The sequence below is a fragment of the Piliocolobus tephrosceles genome, chromosome 13 (genome assembly GCF_002776525.5).
Source record: "Piliocolobus tephrosceles isolate RC106 chromosome 13, ASM277652v3, whole genome shotgun sequence".
In the NCBI taxonomy this organism is placed as follows: Eukaryota; Metazoa; Chordata; class Mammalia; order Primates; family Cercopithecidae; genus Piliocolobus; species Piliocolobus tephrosceles.
The window spans coordinates 36,302,378-36,328,441 of record NC_045446.1 but is presented as its reverse complement, the minus strand read 5'-3'; the positions used below and the strand labels follow the sequence as shown (position 1 = coordinate 36,328,441).

The following is a 26,064-nucleotide window of genomic DNA, read 5'->3' as shown; positions in this document are numbered from 1 at the left end:
AAAGAATGGGTGAGTAAGTAGCTTGACTATCAAATTTCTAGAGTTAGAAGCACCCCCACCAGGCTGGGCATGGTGGCTCATGCCTGTAATCCCAGCACTTTGGGAGGCTGAGGCGGGCGGATCACCTGAAGTCAGGTGTTCAAGACAAGCATGGCCAACATGGTGAAACACCATCTCTACTAAAAACACAAAAATTAGCTGGGCATAGTGGCGCATGCCTGTAATACCAGGTACTTAGGAGGCTGAGGCAGGAGAATTGCTTAAATCTGCAAGGCACAGGTTGCAGGGAGCTGAGGTCGCACCACTGCACTCCAGCCTGGGCAACACAGGAAGCCCCCATGTTTTTATACTGCCTAAAATTTAATTATAAAATTGTTAATTACCTTTTCTACTTTGTCTTCAGAACACATCATTTCTATTTGTTTATGGCACTGTTGTTGGTAGAATGATTTAAGTTCATTCTCTTTAAGTAACATTTCCAACTTCAGATATTCTTGTCTAATTTCTTCTCGATTCTGGAACAAGCAGTTCAGGATTTCTTGAAACCTACCAAAATTAAAACATATTACAGAATCTCACTAATTTTGTAACAAATCACACAAAGTTTACTTAAAAGAAATGCATAAACAAAGGAATATATGTAATTCACAGAACTACACTCAATGATAAACAGCAAATAAGTAAAAATGACTATTTCCTATTATAAAAGATGTTTAGAAAAAGTTATTAACTTTACTTCTACTACATTAGGTTTTTCTCTTTCTCGCCCAAGGAAGATCATGTTGCTGAAAGATATGGGCATCATAAGGTGTCTGGTATTGCTAACATACTGCATTTTGTCTATGCTTACATCTATATGTAATCCAACTGCTCAGCAAAAATAAAATAATTTTTGTTTGTCGGAAAAGGATGACAACCTGGGCGTGCACTATCCAAATTCACAAGGCCCTATTAGCAACACAGCATTATGTGTTGTTTTGGTGTTGGCTCACCGTGAAAGAACAAGCAGTAGGAGGCATAATCATATGGTGCCTCCATGGCCCCCTAGGGAAAGTGACAGAGCCAGTTTTTAGCTTCAGAATTTGTTATAGTGAAAACAGACCATACGGTTAGGTACCCCCTACAGCCTGGCTAAGAATCAGCTGACACTTCCAGGACTCAAAACATCCAAGTTTATAATGTGGTAAACCTAGAAAAGCTGCTGCAGTGTGCTTCCTCCTAAGGGCAATATAGGTCTAGAATATCAAAGATGAGGAGTTTGATTCAGATTTCCAAATGGCCACAGACTTCAAGCTGATTAAATTTTACGAAAATTCTGGATAGAACCTGCAATCCTGTATCCTTCTGGGTCAGTAGAACACTGGTCTCTGCAATATTTTAATTTTTAAAAGTATATTCATGGTTTTAAGTCATAGATCAGCTCTGAGGTACAATAACAGTATAAACATTCATAACTGTGAAGACTTTAAAATAAAGTAAAATCAAGTACATGAATTTAAAAATAAATGTTCTAAACTGGCCAGAATTTAAGATACACTCATAAAGATCAGTGGTAAAAACACTGCCAATTTACGTCAGTAGTTCTTAATGAAACTCTATTGGGAATGAATATAAGCCACAAAACACTGACTTTACTGCAGTTTTGTCAAACTGATAAATATTTCATAGGAAATATTTACAGACATTGTGATTTCGTTGCATTATATTACACCAATGGTAATGCCAGTAAATGAGTTGATAAGTTATCTTTAGCTTATACTTAAAGATCATTTCTTAGTTTTTCTATAACTTTTTATTCAAGGACAAAGTTAAATATTTGTCAATTTTGTGGTCTAGACTTATTTTAGTTGGTAGGGTTCACTGATTAGGATGGAAGGAAGGGAATTAGTATCAAAGGTTTCTAGAGAGCTCCTTAACAACAACAATAAAATTATCACTTTAAAACTGAAAGAGTTCTAAGCAAACATGCAAGTTAAAAGTATCTGCACCAATATTTTTAGGTACTACAAAATGAGTATTAAACTCCACAATTTTATTGATATAGTCATAAGTGAAGTTTTATAATTACTCTTTATAAAAGAACAATTGTGTTTTCTTTCTATGATTTCCTTTTGAGAATTACATTTCCAAATAGCTTTGATAGACAGAAAATACTGTAGATTCTTCCTTTTATCTGTTTAAACGTCATAAAAATGTTATAACAAAAGACACTTTGAAAATTCATGGCGTTAAAAAAGTCCCAAGTAACAGTATGATAGATACAATAAAGGATATTTCATACATTTATTTCAAAAGGCAGTAATTTTTAGGGGAAATGACAAAGGTTATTTGGTACATAATTTTATCATTACCTTCTTCATAAATACAAGCAACTTACTTAACATATTGCCAGAATTAAAATCAAAGTTTTTATTGTTGGTCAAAGGCCAGGTTGAAATATGAAAAACATCCAAATAAATACTTATTTCATAGCTCAGGCCCTTCCCTCCTGAAAGGAGCGCCTTACCAGAGAGAAAGGTTCAATGATTTAAAGCCATCAACTCCAGAAAAGTTTACTAATCTGTAAGGTTTTAATTGGTATAGAGTTGGTTAAGCAGTGCTAAGTAATTTTACGGAATCAGTTACTACAAATTTGAGAAGCTGGTGAATTCTAATAGATATCCAATTACATGAGGACTGCTCCCACATTTAATCAACAAAATGAAATAACAACAACTAATAATACTATATCAGAGTTAAAAGTTTTCTTTGATGAGATGAAAAACCAGAAATCATTTTTACTTATTTCTTAAGCAATACTGTAAAATATTTTATATAAAACTTCAACACACAAATGCAATTTAAAAAAATTATAGCTGGATCACGTCTGACAGCCACTTTTGACTATAATCTTGTTTTCCTTACAGATACTGAGACACTTTCTACTAACTCTAGAGCTCTAAAACAGTATAAATAATCATTGGTTTAAGTTGTAGTTGGTTTCTCATACTAATAACAGATAACTGGTTCTGGAGAATGTCAAATAAGTTTACCTTTACTCAACTTTAATTAAGGTCAAACAGATTCCTTTACTACAGGTTTTCTCAAAGCCTTTAATAAGCTGATGTACTTTGGAAGTCTCCTAGATTCCTTATGGAATAATTTCCAAACTTGTTTAATACAGGAATTCCTTATTGTCTTCCTAGAAGTACTCAAAATTAACATCTTGATCCAGTGTCTTCATGGTCAATTTGGAAAACTGTCTTAGCTGCTTGAGGAAAAAGTACTTTTGCATACTATATTACTAACTGCTTTGTTTTTAAAAATTTACCTGCTAAGAAGCTTACTAGAAACCTCTCAAAATTCTGTATTGGTTTATATCAGAGAGGTGTTCATTCAAATAATTACCCATTTAGGCTCAATAAGCAGATTAAATAAGCTATAGAGAGTTAATAAAATGAAGAATAGATTTACATGAAATATATAAATAATGATTATGTCAGAAAAGAACAATTATAGGCGCCACTAAAATTAAACTAAGTCTACAGGTGACACAACTGGTTTTGTCTCCACTATCTTATACCTAAGTTCTGGTTCTCTTCAATATTTGTAAAATAAAAACTAAATTTACTTGATCTACAAAGTGTGACATGTAAAGAGAAATCACTGACTTCTTGAATTCAGTTGAGAATATATATACAGGCATACCTTCTTTTATTGTGCTTTGCATACGCTGCTTTTCTGTTTTTTAACAAATTGAAGGTTTGTGGCAATCTTGCTGTGAGCAAGTCTATAAGCATCATTTTTCCTACAGCATGAGCTTACAGTATCAGATTTTGGCAATTCTTGAAATATTTTAAACTTTTTCATTATTACATATCTGTTATGGTGATTTGTGACCAGTGATCTTTGATGTTACTATTGTAATTGCTTTATAATGTCACAAATTGTGCCCATATAAGACAGTAAACTTAATCAAGTATTGTGTGTGCTCTGACTGCTCCACTGACTGGCTGTTTCCCTCCCTCTCCTCAGCCCTCCCTACTCTTTGAAACACATTGAAATTGGGCAAATTAATAACTCTAAAATGGCCTGTAAGTGTTCAAGAGAAAGGAAGAGTTAGTTGCATGTCTCTTATTTTAAATCAAAAGCTAGAAATTACTAAGCTTATAAGGAAGGCTTGTAGAAAGCCAAGATAGGCTAAAAGCTAAGTCTCTTGCACAAAACATTTAGACAAGTTGTGAATGCAAAGGAAAAATTCTTGAAGGAAATTAAAAGTGCTACTCCAGTGAACACACACACTAAGAAAGTGAAACAGCCTTATTGCTGATATGGAAAAAGTTTCAATGGTCTGATAGATTAAACTAGCGAGAACATTCCTTTAAGTCAAAGCCTAATCCAGAGCAAGCCTTCTAAATCTGTTCAATTCTGCAAAGGCTGAGAGAGGTGAGGAAGTTGCAGAGGAAAACTTTGAAACTAGCAGGTGTTGGTTCATAAAGTTTAAGAAAAAAAGCCTTCTCTAGAACATAAAAGTCTAGGTAAAGCAGCAAGTGCTGATGTAGAAGTTGCAGCAAGTTATCCGGAAAATTTAGCCAAGGTCACTGATGAAGGTGGCTACACTAAACAACAGATTTTCAAAATAGACAAAACAGCCTTTTATTGAAACAATATGCCATCTAGGACCTTCATATCTAGAGAGAAGTAAATACCTACTTTCAAAGTTTTAAAGAACAGGCTGACTCTCTTGTCAGGGGCTTTTGCAGCTGGTGACTTTAAGTTGAAGTCAATGTTCATTTACCATTTACAAACATCCTAGGGCCCCTATGAAATATGCTAAATCTAACTCTGCTTGTGCTCTATAAACGGAATAACAAAGCGTAGAGGACAGCACATCTGTTTACTGAATATTTTAAGCCCACTGTTGAGACCTATTGCTCAGAAAAAAATATTCCTTTCAAAATACTAATGCTCACTGACAATACACCTGGTCCCTCAGGAGTTCTGATGGAGATGTATGAGAAGATTAATGTTTTCAGGTCTGCTAACTCAACACCCAGTCTGCAGCTCATGGATCATGTAATTTTGACTTTTGTGTCTTCTTATTTAGGAAACACATTTTGTAGGGCTATAGCTGCTATAGATTCTTTCTTTCATGGATCGTGCTTCTCTGATGGATCTAGGCAAAATAAATTGAAAAGCTTCTGAAAAGAATTTGCCATTGTAGATGCCATTAAGAACATTTGTGATATGTGTAAGGAGGTCAAAACATCAACATTAATAGGAATTTGGAGGAAGTTGATTCCAATCCTCATGGATAACTATGAGGGGTTCAAGATTTCAGTGAAGAAAGTAACTGCAGATGTGGTGTACATGAAGGAGAACTAGATTTAGAAAGTGGAGCCTTTAGGCTTCAGACGTCGTATCTTCAGATGTGACTGAATTGCTGCAATCTCATGATTAAACTTGAAGAAATGAAGAGCTACTTCTATGGATAACCAAAGAAAACAGTTTTTTGAGAAAGTTTACCACCTACTCTTTATAAAGGTGCTATATACGTTGAAATAACAAAGGATTTAGAATATGACATGAATGTAGCTGATAGAGCAGTGGCAAGGTTTGAAAGGATTGTCTCAAAATTTTAAAGAAGTTCTACCGTGGGTAAAATGCTATCAAAGAGCATCACATACTACAGATAAATCTCTAATGAAAGGATGAGTCAATCTATGCAGTAAACTTCATTGTTGCCTTACTTTCAGAAATTGTCACAGCCACTCCAACTTGCAGCAACCATTACTCTTACTAGTCAGCAGCCATAAACATTGAGGGAAGACCTCCACCAGCAAAAAGATTATGACTTGCTGAAGGTTCAGATTATCATTAGCATGTTTTAGCAATAAAGTATTTTTAAAATTAAAGCAAGGTCATTATCTTTTCAGACATAACGGTATTGCACACTTAATAGACTATAGCGTAGTGTAAACATGATTTTTATATGTACTGGAAAACCAAAACATTTTTGTGACTCATTTTATTATGATATTTCGTTTATTGCAGTGGTCTGGAGAACTAAATCTGCAATATCTCTGAGTCAAGCTTGTTATGTATGTATGTATATATGAAATTATAAACATACATATGTAGGTACATATAAAAGACATAACAAAAGATAATTAATATAAAATATTTAACAAAATTTTAAAACAATAAATACCTCAAAATTAGATCTTAATGTAATGTTTACCTTTCAATTTCTTTTTCCTGAGGGTTTGAAATCATTAACTTTGCTTTGTCATTTTCATTAGCGAAGGCTTTCTGTTCTTCATAGGCTTTTAATTTTTCTTTTAACAATAAAATCTAGTAGAGAGAAATCACTAGTTAAAATACAAAGTAAGTCATTTACATGGCCACAGTCAAATTTTAGCTGTAAAAATAACTGAATTAACCAGATTTTAATTTTAACAGAAAAATATGTTAAATTTTTGGACAATTAAGATTATAAAATTCTATAAATGAAGAACTGAGCAAGACTAGCATAAAATGTAAAGACATACCTCTGCCTTCTGCTCATTACAGATCTTTACATATTGAGTTATATGATTATTGACATTAAGAACATTGCTCTTCAACTGTTGAAAGATAGAAATTATGATTGTTTATAGAGAGATAATCACATAAATACATGAATAAAATGACATTGTATTTTCATTGAGTTCTATGAATTCAGAATTTGTGACAATTATGCTCATGTTTAAAATCTATGACAAGAGGATCTGCTGCTGAGCACATTAATAATATAAATAAAATTATAAAGAAATTACTTTATTGAGAAAAGGTATTTATAAGCATGTAATCACAATACAATAAAATTCCCTACATTCTTCTTCCTTTGACTTCTAAGAAATGCAGAGATAGTTTTTCATGCTACCCTTTCAGGAATTCAATTAGTTTTCACTGAGTTCTTACTATATTTTAACATTTTTATCATAGTATGGGCCCCTTGACATTTATGGTATAGTAGAGAGAATATGAAACATATAAATCCAAATACTTGATATTGAGACCTTGCCTACTTCTCACTTAACCTGACTTAGAATTCTAACTGTTTGATGTTTGCGTTGCTCATCTGTAAAGTGGAGCTAAGAATTCATTCTTCAAGGGGCTAGTGTAAGGGCTACATGAAAATTGTGTGTTAGAAACCTTTCCGTATACCCATATAGTATATGACCTTTTACAATTAATTATATAAAGACCTTGGGAATATTTTTCTTAAGATGACAATAACATGCTCAACTTCAGACATTTAAGGAGAGTGGCAAAGGGGAAAGGGAAAAGAGGAGGAGTCATCACAACAGCTTAACTCTATGTTTTTTCAACCCTGATATATTATAATTTTAAACATACATGTTTTGATATGCATTTTTTTTTTTTTTTTTGAGACAGAGTCTTGCTCTGTCGCCCAGGCTGGATTACAGTGGCCTGATCTCAGCTCACTGCAAGCTCCGCCTCCCGGGTTTACGCCATTCTCCTGCCTCAGTCTCCCGAGTAGCTGGGACTACAGGCGCCCGCCACCTTGCCCGGCTAGTTTTTTTGTATTTTTTTTAGTAGAGATGGGGTTTCACCGTGTTAGCCAGGATGGTCTCGATCTCCTGACCTCGTGATCCGCCCATCTCGGCCTCCCAAAGTGCTGGGATTACAGGCTTCAGCCACCGCGCCCGGCCGATATGCATGTTTTTAAGTACACCACGTATTTGGCAAAAATACTAACGTTAACCAATTACTATTATATTTCTGGAGAAATACAGAGATTGCTACATCAACATAATGAATGTGGACTATAAATTATGTAGAAAAGACTTTTTTAAAAATCTTTTTTTAAAAAAGCTGTATACCTATGTTACAGATGAAATAATAGGCTTGGAAAGATTAACATATCCAAGATTTTCAGGTAGAAAGTTTTGGTTCTCAGCTAAAGCAGAGCATCATCCTGGGCTGCAACAGATGTGCTAAAGTTTTGACTGATTACTCCAAGGTGTCATCCAAATACAATATGCCATGACATGAAAGAGGTTAGGAAGAAAGCCACCCGGGCGAGGTGGCAGGCGCCTGTAGTCCCAGCTACTCTGGAGGCTGAGGCTAGAGAATGGTGTAAACTCGGGAGGTGGAGCTTGCAGTGAGCTGAGATGCGGCCACTGCACTCCAGCCCGGGAGACAGAGCGAGACTCCGTCTCAACAACAACAACAACAACAACAACAACAACAACAACAACAACAACAACAAAAAGTACCTAGTACCCAAAAGATCAAATCATAGTATCTACTTTATATATATAATAAGATGCTTTATGCTTTAACTGTCTACATTAATGTTCAACTAAGCAGGTTAGCAAAGACCCTTCTGACCCTCAGCTGCCTAACTCATTATGTAGAAACATAACCCTAATTAATACTTTCATTAGAATTATAAAAATCATATGCAGCCAATACCTTCAAAACAAAGGCAGAGTAAACACACTTACGGAAGATTTAATGTCCTTTGCACGGTTAGCATACTTAAGAGTGTTATATGTGTCATCGTAGAATAAAGAGGAAGGACTAACAGCAGCTATCATTATAGTTTGACAGTTTCCTCCAAGAGAATCCTTTAACAAGCGAGTAAGCTTACTATTTCTGTAAGGGATATGCTGATTCTTTCTCTGAAAGTACAAAAAAAAGAGACCTAATGTCATTTTCCACATTTAAATGCAAACCTGCTACCACTTTTAACACTTCACTGTGGGCAGAGGATTACCTACGTGCCGAGGCAAGAGACTGAAGGCACAAACTGTTTCAGTATAATAAAGAAAATAGTTAGAATAAAAATAGTCATAACACAACTTAGATATAGAGATGATCATGGACAATTATCAATCATTATTATAAACATTATTAATCATTAGATTTTAATATTACTCTTTGTTGCATTACTAATATAACCTAGGAATAACTGGTGGGTCTAGGGTCAGGTGCTGAAGGGACATTGTGAGAAGTGACCTAGAAGGCAAGAGGTGAGCCTTCTATCACGCCCGCATAAGGGCTGCTTGAGGGCTCCTTGGTCAAGCGGTAGTGCCAGTGTCTGGGAAGACACCCATTACTTAGCAGAACGCGAAAGGGAGTCTCCTTTCCTTGGAGGAGTCAGGGGACACTCTGCTCCACCAGCTTCTTGTGGAAGGCTGGATATTATCCAGGCCTGCCTGCACTCATCCAGAGGCCTAAACCCCTCCCTGTGGTGCTGTGCTTCAATAGTCACGCTCCTTGTCCACTTTCATGTTCCTCCCATACTCCTGGTTCCTCTTTGAAGTTCATAGTAGATAGAGATAGAAGAAATAGTGAAAGTCTTAAAGTTTGATCTTTCTTATAAGTGCATAGAAGAAAACACTGACGTATGCTGCCATCTCTCTGTTTCCGCTAAGAGGGAAGGGCCCCCTGTGCTATGATCACGTGACTTGCTTCACCTTGTCAATCACTTAGAAAATTCACCCTCCTTACCCTGCCCCCTTGTCTTGTATGCAATAAATACCAGCGTGTTGGGGCCACTACCGGTCTCCGCATCTTGATGGTAATGGTCCCCTGGGGCCCAGCTGTTTTCTCTTTATCTCTTTGTCTTGTGTCTTTATTTATTACAATCTCTCCTCTCCGCACACGGGGAGAACACCCGCCAAGTCCCATAGGGCTTGACCCTACACTTCACTATAAGAACTTAAGCACTACCCAATTTTGTCCAGACTTATAATTTGTGATTGAGGTGATGACAATGACTCTTACAGGATTCAGTGAATATATGAAACAAATATTATATTTAAAAATATCTCCATCTGAATAAGTATGAACTTTAGTTCAAAATAAAATAATACATCAACATTGGTTCATTAGTTGTGATAGATGTACCATATTAATATAAAAAATTAACAATAGGGAAAACCGGGTGTGAAGCATATTTAACAAAATCTTTCTGTATCATCTTAGTAACTTTTCTGTAAATCTAAAACTATTTGAAAATGTCTATTTAAAAATATTTCCAATCATTGAAAAAAATTAAAACACAAAAGTAAACAGATGTCCTATACAAACATACTAGAGGAATAATAAGAACTCTGCATGGCTTAGAGCTACTTCTCTCCTTAAATAACCATCTAATAAAGATACGAAATAAATTATAATTACAATGTTGCAGACATTTCTCCTGAAATCACTATAGAGTTCTAAAAGAACCTAATACTTCAAGATTTTCTTTTACCTGAAAAGAAAGAAGTAGAAGTAACAAATAAATGTTGCTAAGTTTTGTTTCCAATTTTGAAGTAACAAATAAATTTTCCAGAAAGTGAAACTTTTATATAAAAACAGATTCTTTACAATGTTAAGCTAAAAGCAACCTAATGTTATCCAACGTGTATCTTTCATATTGCAGAAGAGGAAATTGAAACTAAGCATAAAGTGAAGCGGTTTGACTAGGGTCACAAAGCTGGTATTTACAGAGCTAGAAATAGGTCCCAGTTCCCCCAATTCTCAGTAGCAATATGCTTTCCACCATAGCAGTCTTTCCCAAACAGTGTGAAATATGCACTGCTGGTGCTATTTTAAGTGATTTTACATGTATAAGACATACATTAAACACTGACTCACAAACGACTCAATAGGAGTCATTATTAAAAAATTAAAGATTAGTTCACATGGCAAAAATCTTATGAATGGCTTAAGTTTACAAAATCTGTCTCTATATCATATTGTCTGCTTACAAGTTTGGGATTTTAACTTAGAATATAAAAGACATCTTGCTATTGCAATCTTCATGTCATTTCAGTAAATTGCCATTTTTTTTTTAAAACTTGCTCCAATTCTTTTAATATACTTTATTCTAAATCAAAAGGTAACATTTTGAACAATTTAACAAGCCAAAGTTTTTTTTTTTTTTTAATTAAATTAAATTTTTAAATTATATTTTAAGTTCTGGGATACATGTGCAGAACGTGCAGGTTTCTTACATAGGTATACATGTGCCATGGTGGTTTGCTGCACCCATCAACCTGTAATCTACATTAGGTATTTCTCCTAATGCTATCCCTCCCCTAGACCCCACAGTCCCTGGCAGGCCCCGCCTGGTGTGTCATGTTTTCATGGTTCAACTCCCACTTATGAGTGACAACATGCTATGCAGTGTGTGGTTTTCTGTTCCTGTGTTAGTTTGCTGAGAATGATGGTTTCTAGCTTCATCCAAGTGCCTGCAAAGGACATGACCTCATCCTTTTTCATGGCTGCATAGTATTGCATGGTGTATATGTGCCACATTTTCTTTATCCAGTCTATTACTGATGGACATTTGGGTTGGTTTCAAGTCTTTGCTACTGTGAATAGTGCTGCAATAAACATAGGTGTGCATGTGTCTTTCTAGTAATGATTTATAATTCTTTGGGTATATACCCCGTAATGGGATTGCTGGGTCAAATGGCATTTCTGGTTCTAGATCCTTGAGGAATTGCCACACTGTCTTCCACAATGGTTGAACTAATTTATACTCCCACCACCAGTGTAAAAGCATTCCTATTTCTCCATATCCTCTCCAGCATCTGTTGTTTCCTGACTTTTTAATGATCACCATTCTAACTGGCATGAGATGGTATCTCACTGTGGTTTTGATTTGCATTTCTGTAATGACCAGTGATGAGCTTTTTGAACAGTTTAACAAGCTAAAGCTTTCGAGGATGGTTTAACTTAAATTGCCCATTATAACTTTTTAGAAAGGATGCCATTTTTTACAAATATCTATGTTGTGTGTTCTAGGTAAGCACTTCTGGCATATGGCATATGTAAACTATTTTTAAATATGCCCAAAAGCATCTATTAAACATTATCTTATTAGGTGATTTCATGATGTTTTATAACTTAAATTCGTCTTTAAAAAAAAAAAAAAATCAACACCCTTTAATACTTACCCCAATTTTATACTATATAAAATACCAAACAACAGAATTTAGTTTTTCTAAAATATGGTTAGTTTGTCTTCATGCCAATTTAATTATCATGTTTGCTGTGTAGTGATCATTAAATGATCACTTTAAAAACTAAGTTCAAAGTAAGTGATGAGAATGTACCATAAAATATTAACTATCAATCTGGTATTCATTAATTCATTACTTTCCATTTAACCAATTCTGATTATAAAACTGGAAATTAAAAAAGAAATAAAATCAGTTTTTTTAATACACTAGGTTTTCTGAGGTCTTTGATGTATATATTAACATTACTGATATACTCTTGAAATGTGATATACACCAGATGTTTAAAACAAAATCATATTAAATAGTATCTTTCTTATCTAGTTCAATATTTCAAACTATTTAACAAATAGACATATAATGCGTACCTTTGAATCTGCTAAGGCATTGATGACATTCCCAAGAGCTAAAAGTGATCTATTAATATTCGTGCCTTCTACAAATCGGGTCCCCTTAGCACCGGTAGTACTTGCTCGCTCAGATCCTGCCAGGTCAATGAGTGACATCTTGGCAATACGGACATTTTGATTGATACTTGCTGTTTTATCTTGTTGTCGCAAATAAATCTTTTTGAAATTACAAAATAGAAAAAAATGAGGATAAGATTTAATAAAACTAAAAGGGAAATATATATTTTAATAGAGCACAAAATCAAAATCATTTTCATTTTAAAAAACAACTGAACAAGGTATAATCTAATTGATACTTAAGAGCACTAGAAGTAATCACTATAGCTGAGAAAAATACAAAAATGAAAAGACTTTCTATATGGGTATCAGAGGAAAAATAACTCTTGACCTGATAGAAGAGCAAAACTTCCATTTGTATTCTGGGACCCCTTGAACCAGAACATGGAATTATCAGAGGTGATGCTTAGAAACACAGGTCCTATAGAAATAACATTCCTAAGAAAAAACCAAAGCTACTGGTTAGAATGCCTTGCATTTATCCGGAGATTGCCCCTCAAGACAAGTTGAATTTGAATCTTGATCCAAACTGAAGAGTACATTTATTCTAATACCCCAAACTTGTATATGTCCTAATAATTAAAATATTATATATTAAAAAAGCAGTACAGTCTTGTGTCACTTAACAACAGAGCTATGTTCTGAGAAATGCACTGTTAGGTGATTTCCTCATTGTGAAAATATCATAAATCAAACACAAGAGAAAATGATGAAATCAACAGACTTGGTAAACAGAAAGTAGCAGACTGCTTTTGGGGTAATAAGTAGGCGCACACTCTAAAATAACAATAAAAAGTAAATACATAAACCAGTAACACAGTCATTTATTACCAAGTCTTATGTACTGTACATAATTGTATGTACTATATTTTCATATGACTGGCAGTGCAGGTTCATTTACACCAACATCACCACAAACATTCGAGTAATGTGGTACGCCATGACATTACGATGAGTATGACATCACTAGATGAATAGGAACTTTGCAGCTCTGTTGTAATCTTATGGGACCACTGTTGTATATGTGGACTGTTGTCGACTGAAATGTCGTTACATGGCACATGACTATAGTAAAGTCTACTTGTCATTTTCAACTGCCTAGTAAAGCATAATTTATTCAAATATTTTAAGCTACTCTGTAAGAATTATCTGAACTACATTAGGTGGAAAACAAAAGATGAGGAAGGTAAGATATTACTTAATTATAAAGCCCATTTATTAAATTTTTTATAAAGTAGGATCTAAGATATTTCAGAGACATCTCAGTTTCACAGAGAAATATTTCTCTCAAGACTATTAATAGTCAAAGAGTTAGTGGTAAGAACAAAAAAGATAAATGAAATTTTTGTTGACTAGGGACTATATGAATGGTTTGATTGCCTTCAATATGAATTCTTTCAACTATAACGATTTCTTTCTTATAAGAGGAATCTCAGATGTCATAATACTAAAAGAAGCTTTATATTGTCATTTGGATATTGACAGGACTAGAAACTATAAGAAATAATAGGTATTAACCTATGCTTTAGGTCTTTCTGGAATTGTATTCCTTTTTTTTTTTTTTTTTTTTTGAGACGGAGTCTCGCTCTGTCGCCTAGGCTGGAGTGCAGTGGCCGGATCTCAGCTCACTGCAAGCTCTGCCTCCCGGGTTCACACCATTCTCCTGCCTCAGCCTCCCGAGTAGCTGGGACTACAGGCGCCCGCCACCTCGCCCGGCTAGTGTTTTGTATTTTTCAGAAGAGACGGGGTTTCACTGTGTTACCCAGGATGGTCTCGATCTCCTGACCTTGTGATCCGCCCGTCTCGGCCTCCCAAAGTGCTGGGATTACAGGCTTGAGCCACCGTGCCCGGCCGGAATTGTATTCCTAAAAGGTACTGTGCCAACTGAATCATACTTCCTTAAGGAATGCAACTATTTACATAGTCCTTACGGTGAAATCTTTTAAAGATGAATCAGTATATTCCCAAATTATTAGTTCTATAAGTCCAGATTTATAGAGATAAATTTTACTGCGAATATAAGATTATCTATTGAAAAGATTAAATATTTTCAGCAAAAACAAAACAACTTTTATTACTACAACTTTATCCTTCTGTATGTTTATAAAGGTAGAAATCTTCCATTTTTGTTTTAAACATCTGAATTATAAATATTCTTGGTGACAGAAACTTCTCAAAGCTACAAAGTAAGAAAAGTACTGACAAGTGAAGTCTACAGACAGATTTTTTTCACATATATGAAAATGACCATTTATGAATTTAGCTTCATTTATTTTAAATTCAATTTTAAGAGTGATAGTCTAGTGGACTCTTACTTGGAAAACAGCATGAGAACGAGAAGATGTGGCATTCATATCAGTGGGATGTTGTGTCCTGTTTTTGTTTCCATTATCCAATAAATGTAAAATTTCTTCTGAGGATTTCGGCTGGAGAAGTTTAAGCAGAAGAAAAATTTAAAAATCAGCAATATATCTTTAAATTTTTCAATAAATGTTCAAAAACAAAAATATTTAAAGGTGAAAGAAAATGTTTTCTATAAATTCAATCCTATTAAATACTGACTGTGTCTCGTCTGCTTAGTACTGTGTGTGTTTATATGAAGAATAAAAGATAAAATCTAGTTTCTCAGGAGCAGAGTCTAGTCTCTATGTTAAATAGAATAATATGACATTAAATGTTCAAGCAGATTTTTGTAAGAAAAGCTCACTCATTGGGAGGCCAAGGCGGGCAGATTGCTTGAGCCCTGGAGTTTGAGACCAGCCTGAACAACATGGTGAAATCCTGTTTTCTACCAAAAATACAAAAATTAGCCAGTCTCATAGCCCGGTCACAAAATACATACATACATACATACATACATACATACATACATACATACATAGATAAGTAGATTAAGATTTAAAAATGAAATTTAAAAAATATTTTTAAAAAGCTCACTCAGTATTTTAAAACAAAATAACACTAAAAATACACCCTAATCATTTAAATTCTGCACATCATTAGTTTCTTTTTTTTTTTTTTCTCAAACAAGATGGAAACTAAGTTCATGGCTGGTGAGAATGGCTTAATAGTCACATTTGCTATTCTAACAGGGAAAAAGATGTTTATATACATACCTGGTATAAAGTAAGTCCATGAACAACTACCCCTTTTTGGGTATCTTCCCGGACAGCAAGTGGCCCTGAATTTACTAAGAGGTCACGAATCTGTTCATTATATACCTTAAAATAAAAAGAACTGCTTTAGTATTGAAGTAAAAAAAAAAAAAAAAAAAAAAAAGGTGATAACATCACACATGCATTGCCGATTTAAAATTATTAGAATTTTATCCTAAAGACAAGCAGCACCTCACTTTTATTCACCTCATACCTTCAATCTCATGTTGCCATTAATTTTCTATCATTCCAGAAAATTGAAGAGTTTGATTACCTAGGTTTGAAATTGAAACTTAAAGTTGGAGTCATTATACCCTCACTCATTATTTCTGCCTTGATGACTATGGCGAAACACAGATAAGTAAGATAGCTGAAGTGCATTTTCTTATTTTCAGGAAATATAAGGAACACACGGTATTGAGAAATTCTGGGAAACTGAAATGCAGGTTGTATGAAGATGGCATGGTTCTTACTGTGGAAAATATTTGTTATTTCACAATGTCCAAGTAGTCTAAACTTTTTAAATTTTGGAGCTTAAATGTTACAGAACACCTACACTCAAGGACAGGTGGTATTTGTTTCAATTATCCTTCAATTACATTAATTTTGACATATAGTTACTAATAATAAATTTCAAAAGGAGATCCATTTGAATGATGAGGGAACTAAGGTTCTGAGAGGTTAAATGATTTGTCCATGGTCATAAAGGTATTTTGCAGAGTAGGAACTGGAGCCTAGGCAGCTTCACTCTATTGCATCATACTGAATACACATCGGTATTTTATAACTCTGGTCATTTTTTAAAAAGTAATTTTTATAAGTAACACACATTTCTATGAAGTACTATTGGCCTGATTTTATGAATTTATGAAAGGTAAAAAGTTTATTACCTGCTAACCAAATGACAATTACAACTATTACTGACAAGAGTTAAGAAAAAAAAAAAAAAAAAAATTTAGTCTCTAAAAAATTATTTTGTGTTATTTCCTTCTGTGTTCTAATAAGTAGCTCACAGTGATAATTCATTGCTGGTACAATTCTTTACAAGGAATGATAGGCATTAGAATGTAATAAACCCAAAATATATTTCCAAGGGCGGAGCAAGATGGCCGAATAGGAACAGCTCCAGTCTCCAACTCCCGGCGCGAGCGACACAGAAGACCGGTGATTTCTGCACTTTCAACTGAGGTACTGGGGTCATCTCACTGGGGAGTGCCAGACAATTGGTGCTGGTCAGCTGCTGCAGCCCGACCAGCGAGAGCTGAAGCAGGGTGAGGCACTGCCTCATCTGGGAAGCGCAAGGGGGAAGGGAATCCCTTTTCCTAGCCAGGCGAACTGAGACACACAACACCTGGAAAATCGGGTAATTCCCACCCCAATACTGCGCTGTAAGCAAACGGGCACACCAGGAGACTATACCAAACCTGGCCGGGAGGGTCCCACGGCCACGGAGCCTCCCTCACTGCTAGCGCAGCAGTCTGCAATCTAACCACAAGGCAGCAGGGAGGCTGGGGAAGGGGCGCCTGCCATGGCTGAGGCTTAAGTAGGTAAATAAAGCCGCGGGGAAGCTCGAACTGGGTGGAGCTAACAGCAGCTCAAGGAAACCTGCCTGTCTCTGTAGACTCCGCCTCTGGGGAGAGGGCACAGCTAAAAAACAACAGGGTAAGCAGCAGAGGCCTGTGCAGATGCGAACGACTCTGTCTGACAGCTTTGAAGAGAGCAGTGGATCTCCCAACACGGAGGTTGAGATCTGAGAACGGACAGACTGCCTGCTCAAGTGGGACCCTGACCCCTGAGTAGCCTAACTGGGAGACATCCCCCACTAGGGGCAGTCTGACACCCCACACCTCGCAGGGTGGAGTATACACCTGAGAGGAAGCTTCCAAAGTAAGAATCAGACAGGTACACGTGCTGTTCAGCAATATTCTATCTTCTGCAACCTCTGCTGCTGATACCCAGGCAAACAGGGTCTGGAGTGTACCTCAAGCAATCTCCAACAGACCTACAGCTGAGGGTCCTATTAGAAGGAAAACTATCAAAGAGGAAGAACACCTATACCAAAACCCCATCAGTTCGTCACCATCATCAAAGACCAGAAGCAGATAAAACCACAAAGATGGGGAAGAAGCGGGCAGAAAAGCTGGAAATTCAAAAAATAAGAGCACAGCTCCCCCTGCGAAGGAGCGCAGCTCATCGCCAGCAACGGATCAAAGCTGGTCAGAGAATGACTTTGACGAGATGAGAGAAGAAGGCTTCAGTCCATCAAACTTCTCAGAGCTAAAGGAGAAATTACGTACCCAGCACAAAGAAACTAAAAATCTTGAAAAAGGAGTGGAAGAATTGATAGCTAGATTAATTAATGCAGAGAAGGTCATAAATGAAATGACAGAGATGAAAACCATGACACGAGAAATACGTGACAAATCCACAAGCTTCAGTAACCGACTTGATCAACTGGAAGAAAGAGTATCAGCGATTGAGGATCAAATAAATGAAATGAAGTGAGAAGAGAAACCAAAAGAAAAAAGAAGAAAAAGAAATGAACAAAGCCTGCAAGAAGTATGGGATTATGTAAAAAGACCAAATCTACGTCTGATTGGGGTGCCTGAAAGTGAGGGGGAAAATGGAACCAAGTTGGAAAACACTCTTCAGGATATCATCCAGGAGAACTTCCCCAACCTAGTAGGGCAGGCCAACATTCAAATTCAGGAAATACAGAGAACACCACAAAGATATTCCACCAGAAGAGCAACTCCAAGACACATAATTGCCAGATTAACCAAAGTTGAAATGAAGGAAAAAATCTTAAGGGCAGCCAGAGAGAAAGGTCGGGTTACCCACAAAGGGAAGCCCATCAGACTAACAGCAGATCTCTCCGCAGAAACTCTACAAGCCAGAAGAGAGTGGGGGCCAATATTCAACGTTCTTAAAGAAAAGAATTTTAAATCCAGAATTTCATATCCAGCCAAACTAAGTTTCATCAGTGAAGGAGAAATAAAATCCTTTACAGATAAGCAAATGCTTAGAGATTTTGTCACCACCAGGCCTGCCTTACAAGAGACCCTGAAGGAAGCCCTAAACATGGAAAGGAACAACCGGTACCAGCCATTGCAAAAACATGCCAAAATGTAAAGACCATCGAGGCTAGGAAGAAACTGCATCAACTAATGAGCAAAATAACCAGTTAATATCATAATGGCAGGATCAAGTTCACACATAACAATATTAACCTTAAATGTTAATGGACTAAATGCTCCAATTAAAAGACACAGACTGGCAAACTGGATAAAGAGTCAAGACCCATCAGTCTGCTGTCTTCAGGAGACCCATCTCACATGCAGAGACATACATAGGCTCAAAATAAAGGGATAGAGGAAGATCTACCAAGCATATGGAGAACAAAAAAAAAGCAGGGGTTGCAATCCTAGTCTCTGATAAAACAGACTTTAAACCATCAAAGATCAAAAGAGACAAAGAAGGACATTACATAATGGTAAAGGGATCGATTCAACAGGAAGAGCTAACTATCCTAAATATATATGCACCCAATACAGGAGCACCCAGATTCATAAAGCAAGTGCTTAGAGACTTACAAAGAGACTTAGACTCCCATACAATAATAATGGGAGACTTCAACACTCGACTGTCAACATTAGACAGATCAACGAGACAGAAAGTTAACAAGGATATCCAGGAATTGAACTCATCTCTGCACCAAGCGGACCTAATAGACATCCATAGAACTCTCCACCCCAAATAAACAAAATACACATTCTTCTCAGCACCACATCGCACTTATTCCAAAATTGACCACATAATTGGAAGTAAAGCACTCCTTAGGAAATGTAAAAGAACAGAAATTATAACAAACTGTCTCTCAGACCACAGTGCAATCAAACTAGAACTCAGGACTAAGAAACTCACTCAAAACCGCTCAACTACATGGAAACTGAACAACCTGCTTCTGAATGACTACTGGGTACATAACAAAATGAAGGCAGAAATAAAGATGTTCTTTGAAACCAATGAGAACAAAGATACAACATACCAGAATCTCTGGGACACATTTAAAGCAGTGTGTAGAGGGAAATTTATAGCACTAAATGCCCACAAGAGAAAGCTGGAAAGATCTAAAATTGACACTCTAACATCACAATTAAAAGAACTGGAGAAGCAAGAGCAAACACATTCAAAAGCTAGCAGAAGCCAAGAAATTACTCAGATCAGAGCAGAACTGAAGGAGATAGAGACACAAAAAACCCTCCAAAAAATCAATGAATCCAGGAGTTGGTTTTTTGAAAAGATCAACAAAATTGACAGACTGCTAGCAAGACTAATAAAGAAGAAAAGAGAGAAGAATCAAATAGACCCAATTAAAAATGATAAAGGGGATATCACTACCGACCCCACAGAAATACAAACTACCATCAGAAAATACTATAAACACCTCTACGCAAATAAACTAGAAAATCTAGAAGAAATGGATAATTTCCTGGACACTTACACTCTGCCAAGACTAAACCAGGAAGAAGTTGAATCCCTGAATAGACCAATAACAGGTTCTGAAATTGAGGCAATAATTAATAGCCTACCAACCAAAAAAAGTCCAGGACCAGATGGATTCACAGCTGAATTCTACCAGAGGTACAAGGAGGAGCTGGTACCATTCCTTCTGAAACTATTCCAATCAATAGAAAAAGAGGGAATCCTCCCTAACTCATTTTATGAGGCCAACATCATCCTGATACCAAAGCCTGGCAGAGACACAACAAAAAAAGAGAATTTTAGACCAATATCCCTGATGAACATCGATGCAAAAATCCTCAATAAAATACTGGCAAACCGGATTCAGCAGCACATCAAAAAGCTTATCCACCATGATCAAGTGGGCTTCATCCCTGGGATGCAAGGCTGGTTCAACATTCGCAAATCAATAAACGTAATCCAGCATATAAACAGAACCAAAGACAAGAACCACATGATTATCTCAATAGATGCAGAAAAGGCTTTTGACAAAATTCAACAGCCCTTCATGCTAAAAACGCTCAATAAATTCGGTATTGATGGAACGTACCTCAAAATAATAAGAACTATTTATGACAAACCCACAGCCAATATCATACTGAATGGGCAAAAACTGGAAAAATTCCCTTTGAAAACTGGCACAAGACAGGGATGCCCTCTCTCACCACTCCTATTCAACATAGTGTTGGAAGTTCTGGCTAGGGCAATCAGGCAAGAGAAAGAAATCAAGGGTATTCAGTTAGGAAAAGAAGAAGTCAAATTGTCCCTGTTTGCAGATGACATGATTGTATATTTAGAAAACCCCATTGTCTCAGCCCAAAATCTCCTTAAGCTGATATGCAACTTCAGCAAAGTCTCAGGATACAAAATTAATGTGCAAAAATCACAAGCATTCTTATACACCAGTAACAGACAAACAGAGAGCCAAATCATGAATGCACTTCCATTCACAATTGCTTCAGAGAGAATAAAGTACCGAGGAATCCAACTTACAAGGGATGTAAAGGACCTCTTCAAGGAGAACTACAAACCACTGCTCAGTGAAATAAAGGAGGACACTAACAAATGGAAGAACATACCATGCTCATGGATAGGAAGAATCAATATCGTGAAAATGGCCATACTGCCCAAAGTTATTTATAGATTCAATGCCATCCCCATCAAGCTACCAATGACTTTCTTCACAGAATTGGAAAAAACTGCTTTAAAGTTCATATGGAACCAAAAAAGAGCCCGCATTGCCAAGACAATCTTAAGCCCAAAGGACAAAGCTGGAGGCATCACGCTACCTGATTTCAAACTATACTACAAGGCTACAGTAACCAAAACAGCATGGTACTGGTACCAAAACAGAGAGATAGACCAATGGAACAGAACAGAGTCCTCAGAAATAATACCACACATCTACAGCCATCTGATCTTTGACAAACCTGAGAGAAACAAGAAATGGGGAAAGGACTCCCTATTTAATAAATGGTGCTGGGAAAATTGGCTAGCCATAAGTAGAAAGCTGAAACTGGATCCTTTCCTTACTCCTTATACGAAAATTAATTCCAGATGGATTAGAGACTTAAATGTTAGACCTAATACCATAAAAACCCTAGAAGAAAACCTAGGTGGTACCATTCAGGACATAGGCATAGGCAAGGACTTCATGTCTACAACACCAAAAGCAATGGCAGCAAAAGCCAAAATTGACAAATGGGATATGATTAAACTAAAGGGCTTCTGCACAGCAAAAAAACTACCATCAGAGTGAACAGGGAATCTACAGAATGGGAGAAAATTTTTGCAATCTACTCATCTGACAAAGGGCTCATTTCCAGAATCTACAAAGAACTCAAACAAATTTACAAGAAAAAAAGAAACAACCCCATCAAAAAGTGGGGAAAGGATATGAACAGACATTTCTCAAAAGAAGGCATTCATACAGCCAACAGACACATGAAAAAATGCTCATCATCACTGGCCATCAGAGAAATGCAAATCAAAACCACAATGAGATACCATCTCACACCAGTTAGAATGGCAATCATTAAAAAGTCAGGAAACAATAGGTGCTGGAGAGGATGTGGAGAAATAAGAACACTTTTACACTGTTGGTGGGATTGTAAACTAGTTCAACCATTATGGAAAACAGTATAGCAATTCCTCAAGGATCTAGAACTAGATGTACCATATGACCCAGCCATCCCACTACTGGGTATATACCCAAAGGATTATAAATCATGCTGCTATAAAGACACATGCACACATATGTTTATTGCGGCACTATTCACAATAGCAAAGACTTCGAATCAACCCAAATGTCCATCTGTGACAGACTGGATTAAGAAAATGTGGCACATATACACCATGGAATATTATGCAGCCATAAAAAATGATGAGTTTGCGTCCTTTGTAGGGACATGGATGCAACTGGAAACCATCATTCTTAGCAAACTATCACAAGAACAGAAAACCAAACACCGCATGTTCTCACTCATAGGTGGGAACTGAACAATGACATCACTTGGACGCGGGAAGGGGAACATCACACATCGGGGCCTATCATGGGGAGGGGGGAGGGGGGAGGGATTGCATTTGGAGTTATACCAGATATAAATGACGAATTGATGGGTGCTGACGAGTTGATGGGTGTAGCACACCAACATAGCACAAGTATACATATGTAACAAACCTGCACGTTATGCACATGTACCCTAGAACTTAAAGTATAATAATAAAATAAAATAAAAAAAAGAATGTAATAAACCCTTAAAAGTAGTAAAATGATAAGATGAAGAAATACTTCTTAATCATATCTTTTTGATGAGCAGCACTTTTCTATTGCTTCCCCTTATCCACTTCAATCATACCAAATCAATAATTAGAATAATTGCCGTCAAGCTGGTCTATGTATGAGACTCACTTGGGAGCATTTAAAAAACACAGATGCCTCAGCCACACCCCAGACCTACTAAATTAAAATATCCAAAATGTGAGGCCTATGCCTATTTTTAAAAAGATCTATAGGCAATTCTGGTGCATAGCTTGAGTAGAAAACCATTTAATACACTGCCTTATCATTAATAATATGAAAGCAGATTAAAAGAAAAAATAAAAATTGTGAAAATAACCAAACTTCAAAATCGTCCCAGTTATAAAAAGGGTCTAAGGAAGAAATAATTAATGCTGGCACCCTCTTTTCCTAATTTGAGTTCAGAAAAATTCTTTTCACACTTAACCAAAGAAAATGAGTTTTACTTCTTTTTTATCAGTAAATTCTAATGAAGAAATTTTCAGCAACATATATGATTTTAATCAATCTTTGGATGAAATTCTCAATACGAACCAAACTACAAGATGTTAATAACAGAGAAAATTTCTGGCGCCAGAAATAAACAGGCAGTGAAATCAGGGTTTTCATGTTTCTGTACTAGTTCCTGAAACACTATTTGAATGCAAAGTTAGAGTTTCTGCCACTTAGTTGCCATTTGTGGACTATTAAGAGGGTAGAAGGTCTCAAAGAATGATGGGGCATTTCAAAAGGATACAAGAGACAACATCAAGAAGCCTCAACTAGCCAAATCTTATACAATTTGAACATACAAAAAATGATTACAGAAAGGGATTATAATATATTGAATAAAGTAAAAATGCAGGAGGCTGATAAAATAAGGGGAAAACTCTTCCTTATAGTAGAAAGTCAATAAAGAAATGTACAAGAAATGATGGAATTTAAAAATCACCACTATCTACCATCATAATAGTAACTGGTTCAGTCACCAATCATCAGTGGATGCTAATACCAACACATAAAAGTTTGAGGAGTAAGGAATATTTACATTGTCTACATACATAGCACTTACTAATTGTAAATGGCAAAACAGTATCTTCGAAGTGGAGAAACTCTACAGACATCAGCATAATAAAACTGATCAAAGTTAACATTCCCAGTATGGGGACTAATCAATGGCTTAAGCCTTTTGTGATGCAGTAAGAAGTCGACATCACTTTGCTTGTGTTACTCTCAGTGCATAATCTGAATCTAATCATGACAAATCCAAACTGAGGAATTTTATGGCTGTGTCATAAAAGACAAAACATTACAGATTAAGGAGACTAAAGAGATACAACTGAATACAATTTTCTTTTACAATAAACGGTATTAATGAAATAACTAGCAAAATCTCACTAAGATCTATAGGTAATTATATTGTATCATTGCTAATTTCCTGATTTTGGTACCTATTTAGCAGTTATTTAAAAAAAGTCCTGTTTTTACAAGTCTGCAACCTAGCTCAGAAAGAATGAAATGTATACACACACATAGAAAGCAAATGCAGTAAAATGTTAACATATGGGGGATCTGTGTGAAGGGTATCTGGAAGTTCTTTATACTATTGTTGCAACTTCTCTAAGTTTGAAATTTTGCCAGAAAAAAAAAAAAAAAACTTAACAGAAAAAGATGCATAACAAATATTCAAGACAAGGAATTTTAATGATTTTATATATTCACTGGAAAACTCTTATGTAATAAAATCATTTGAATGAATCATGTCAATGACTTCTCAAAACTATTGATTAATCTAAATTGCCAACTTACCTCCAGATATGAAACTGCAGTACTACATGTTTTCTCTTCTTTAATCTCATCCATGCATTTGTAAAGGTGTAACATTGTTAGATACATCACTCCAGGTTCATCAGCTGATCCTAGCATAGTGTGAGTCTTCCCAGCGCCAGTGGCACCATAGGCAAGTACTGAGTTTTTAAGAAAGGAATCAAAACTCTTTGTTATGACATATAACACTATTATATCTACTATCTAGTGGATAGTTCCATCTGGATATCCTGAACAGTATCTTTAAACCCTACAAATCCAAAATTATACTCTTATCCTCAAAACCTGTGAATCTTACCAGAAATCTACTCTTACTCCTATATTCTTTATTCTGATAAATGGTATCACTACCCCCGGCCCCCCACTCCAACAACTACTCTTTCAAAGCAATCTTAAAATCTCCCTACAGATTAGTCTTCATCTTCCATGTTCTTTATCCTTTGCAAGTTGTAGTCATCTTTATGAAAAAGAAAGTGGAATACAATAAACCTTCTTAATTGTTCCAGGTTTATGTAAGTTCAAATTCCTCACATTGGAATATTATAAAGCACTCAGAGGGTGCCTGCTTATTTTGCCAGTCTACTGCTTCCTTGCTGTGATCTAGGGATACTTAATTGTTCAATATTCTCAACATTTGCTGCTCCTTTCTACTCTGCTGTTTTTGTTCTGAGGAGTTCCTCTACTTGATCAAGCTGGAAAACTTCCACCTGCTTCTAAATGCTCAGCACAAATATCATTTTTCTCTGCTTTCCCTCATTGTTCTAGGCAGACACATCCACTCTTTCACTTCAGTTCTCAGTATATGCTGCATATCCACACCCCTCTCTTCTGGCATGTATCACACTGTATTTCCAATTAAGTGCTCCACCAAGGCAGAGGCCATGTATCCTTGGCACCTAACAAATAGCTTGCCACAAAGCAGATACTCGAATAAATACCAGATAGATGCCATTTATAAGATTCCTTTTTATGTTTTAGGTGAATTACTTTGTTTCCAAGATTCTATTCAGTACAAGAAAGTCATGTGTTTCTCCAAATGTATAAAAAAATCCACTCTGTGGGTCAGGCTTGGTGGCTCATCCCTACAAGCCCAGTACTTTGGACAGCTAAGGTCCAAAGGATTGCTTGAGCCCAGGAGTTTGAGACCAGCCTGGGCAACACAGTGAGACCTTGTATCTACAAAAATTTTCAGAAAATTAGCTGAGGGCAGTGGCTCATTCCTGTAGTCCAGTTATTCAGGAGGCTGAGATAGGAGGATTGCTTAAGCCCAGCAGGTTGAGACTGTAGTGAGCTGTGATTGCACC

General features: G+C 36.1%; 1 protein-coding gene across 3 annotated transcripts in view; it reads right to left on the bottom strand.

The window, feature by feature from the left end:
- Positions 1 to 26,064, bottom strand: part of KIF18A (kinesin family member 18A) — a 94,658-nt gene that overhangs the window by 56,442 nt on the left and 12,152 nt on the right. For all 3 annotated transcript variants that reach the window (XM_023230331.2, XM_023230332.2, XM_023230333.2), the window contains 8 exons: positions 24,743 to 24,900; positions 15,592 to 15,696; positions 14,791 to 14,901; positions 12,377 to 12,574; positions 8,496 to 8,672; positions 6,531 to 6,605; positions 6,221 to 6,333; positions 384 to 546 (listed from right to left, as the gene is read on the bottom strand). In XM_023230331.2, the coding sequence (XP_023086099.1) occupies positions 384 to 546; positions 6,221 to 6,333; positions 6,531 to 6,605; positions 8,496 to 8,672; positions 12,377 to 12,574; positions 14,791 to 14,901; positions 15,592 to 15,696; positions 24,743 to 24,900 (1,100 nt within the window). The remainder of the gene's footprint in view (positions 1 to 383; positions 547 to 6,220; positions 6,334 to 6,530; positions 6,606 to 8,495; positions 8,673 to 12,376; positions 12,575 to 14,790; positions 14,902 to 15,591; positions 15,697 to 24,742; positions 24,901 to 26,064) is intronic.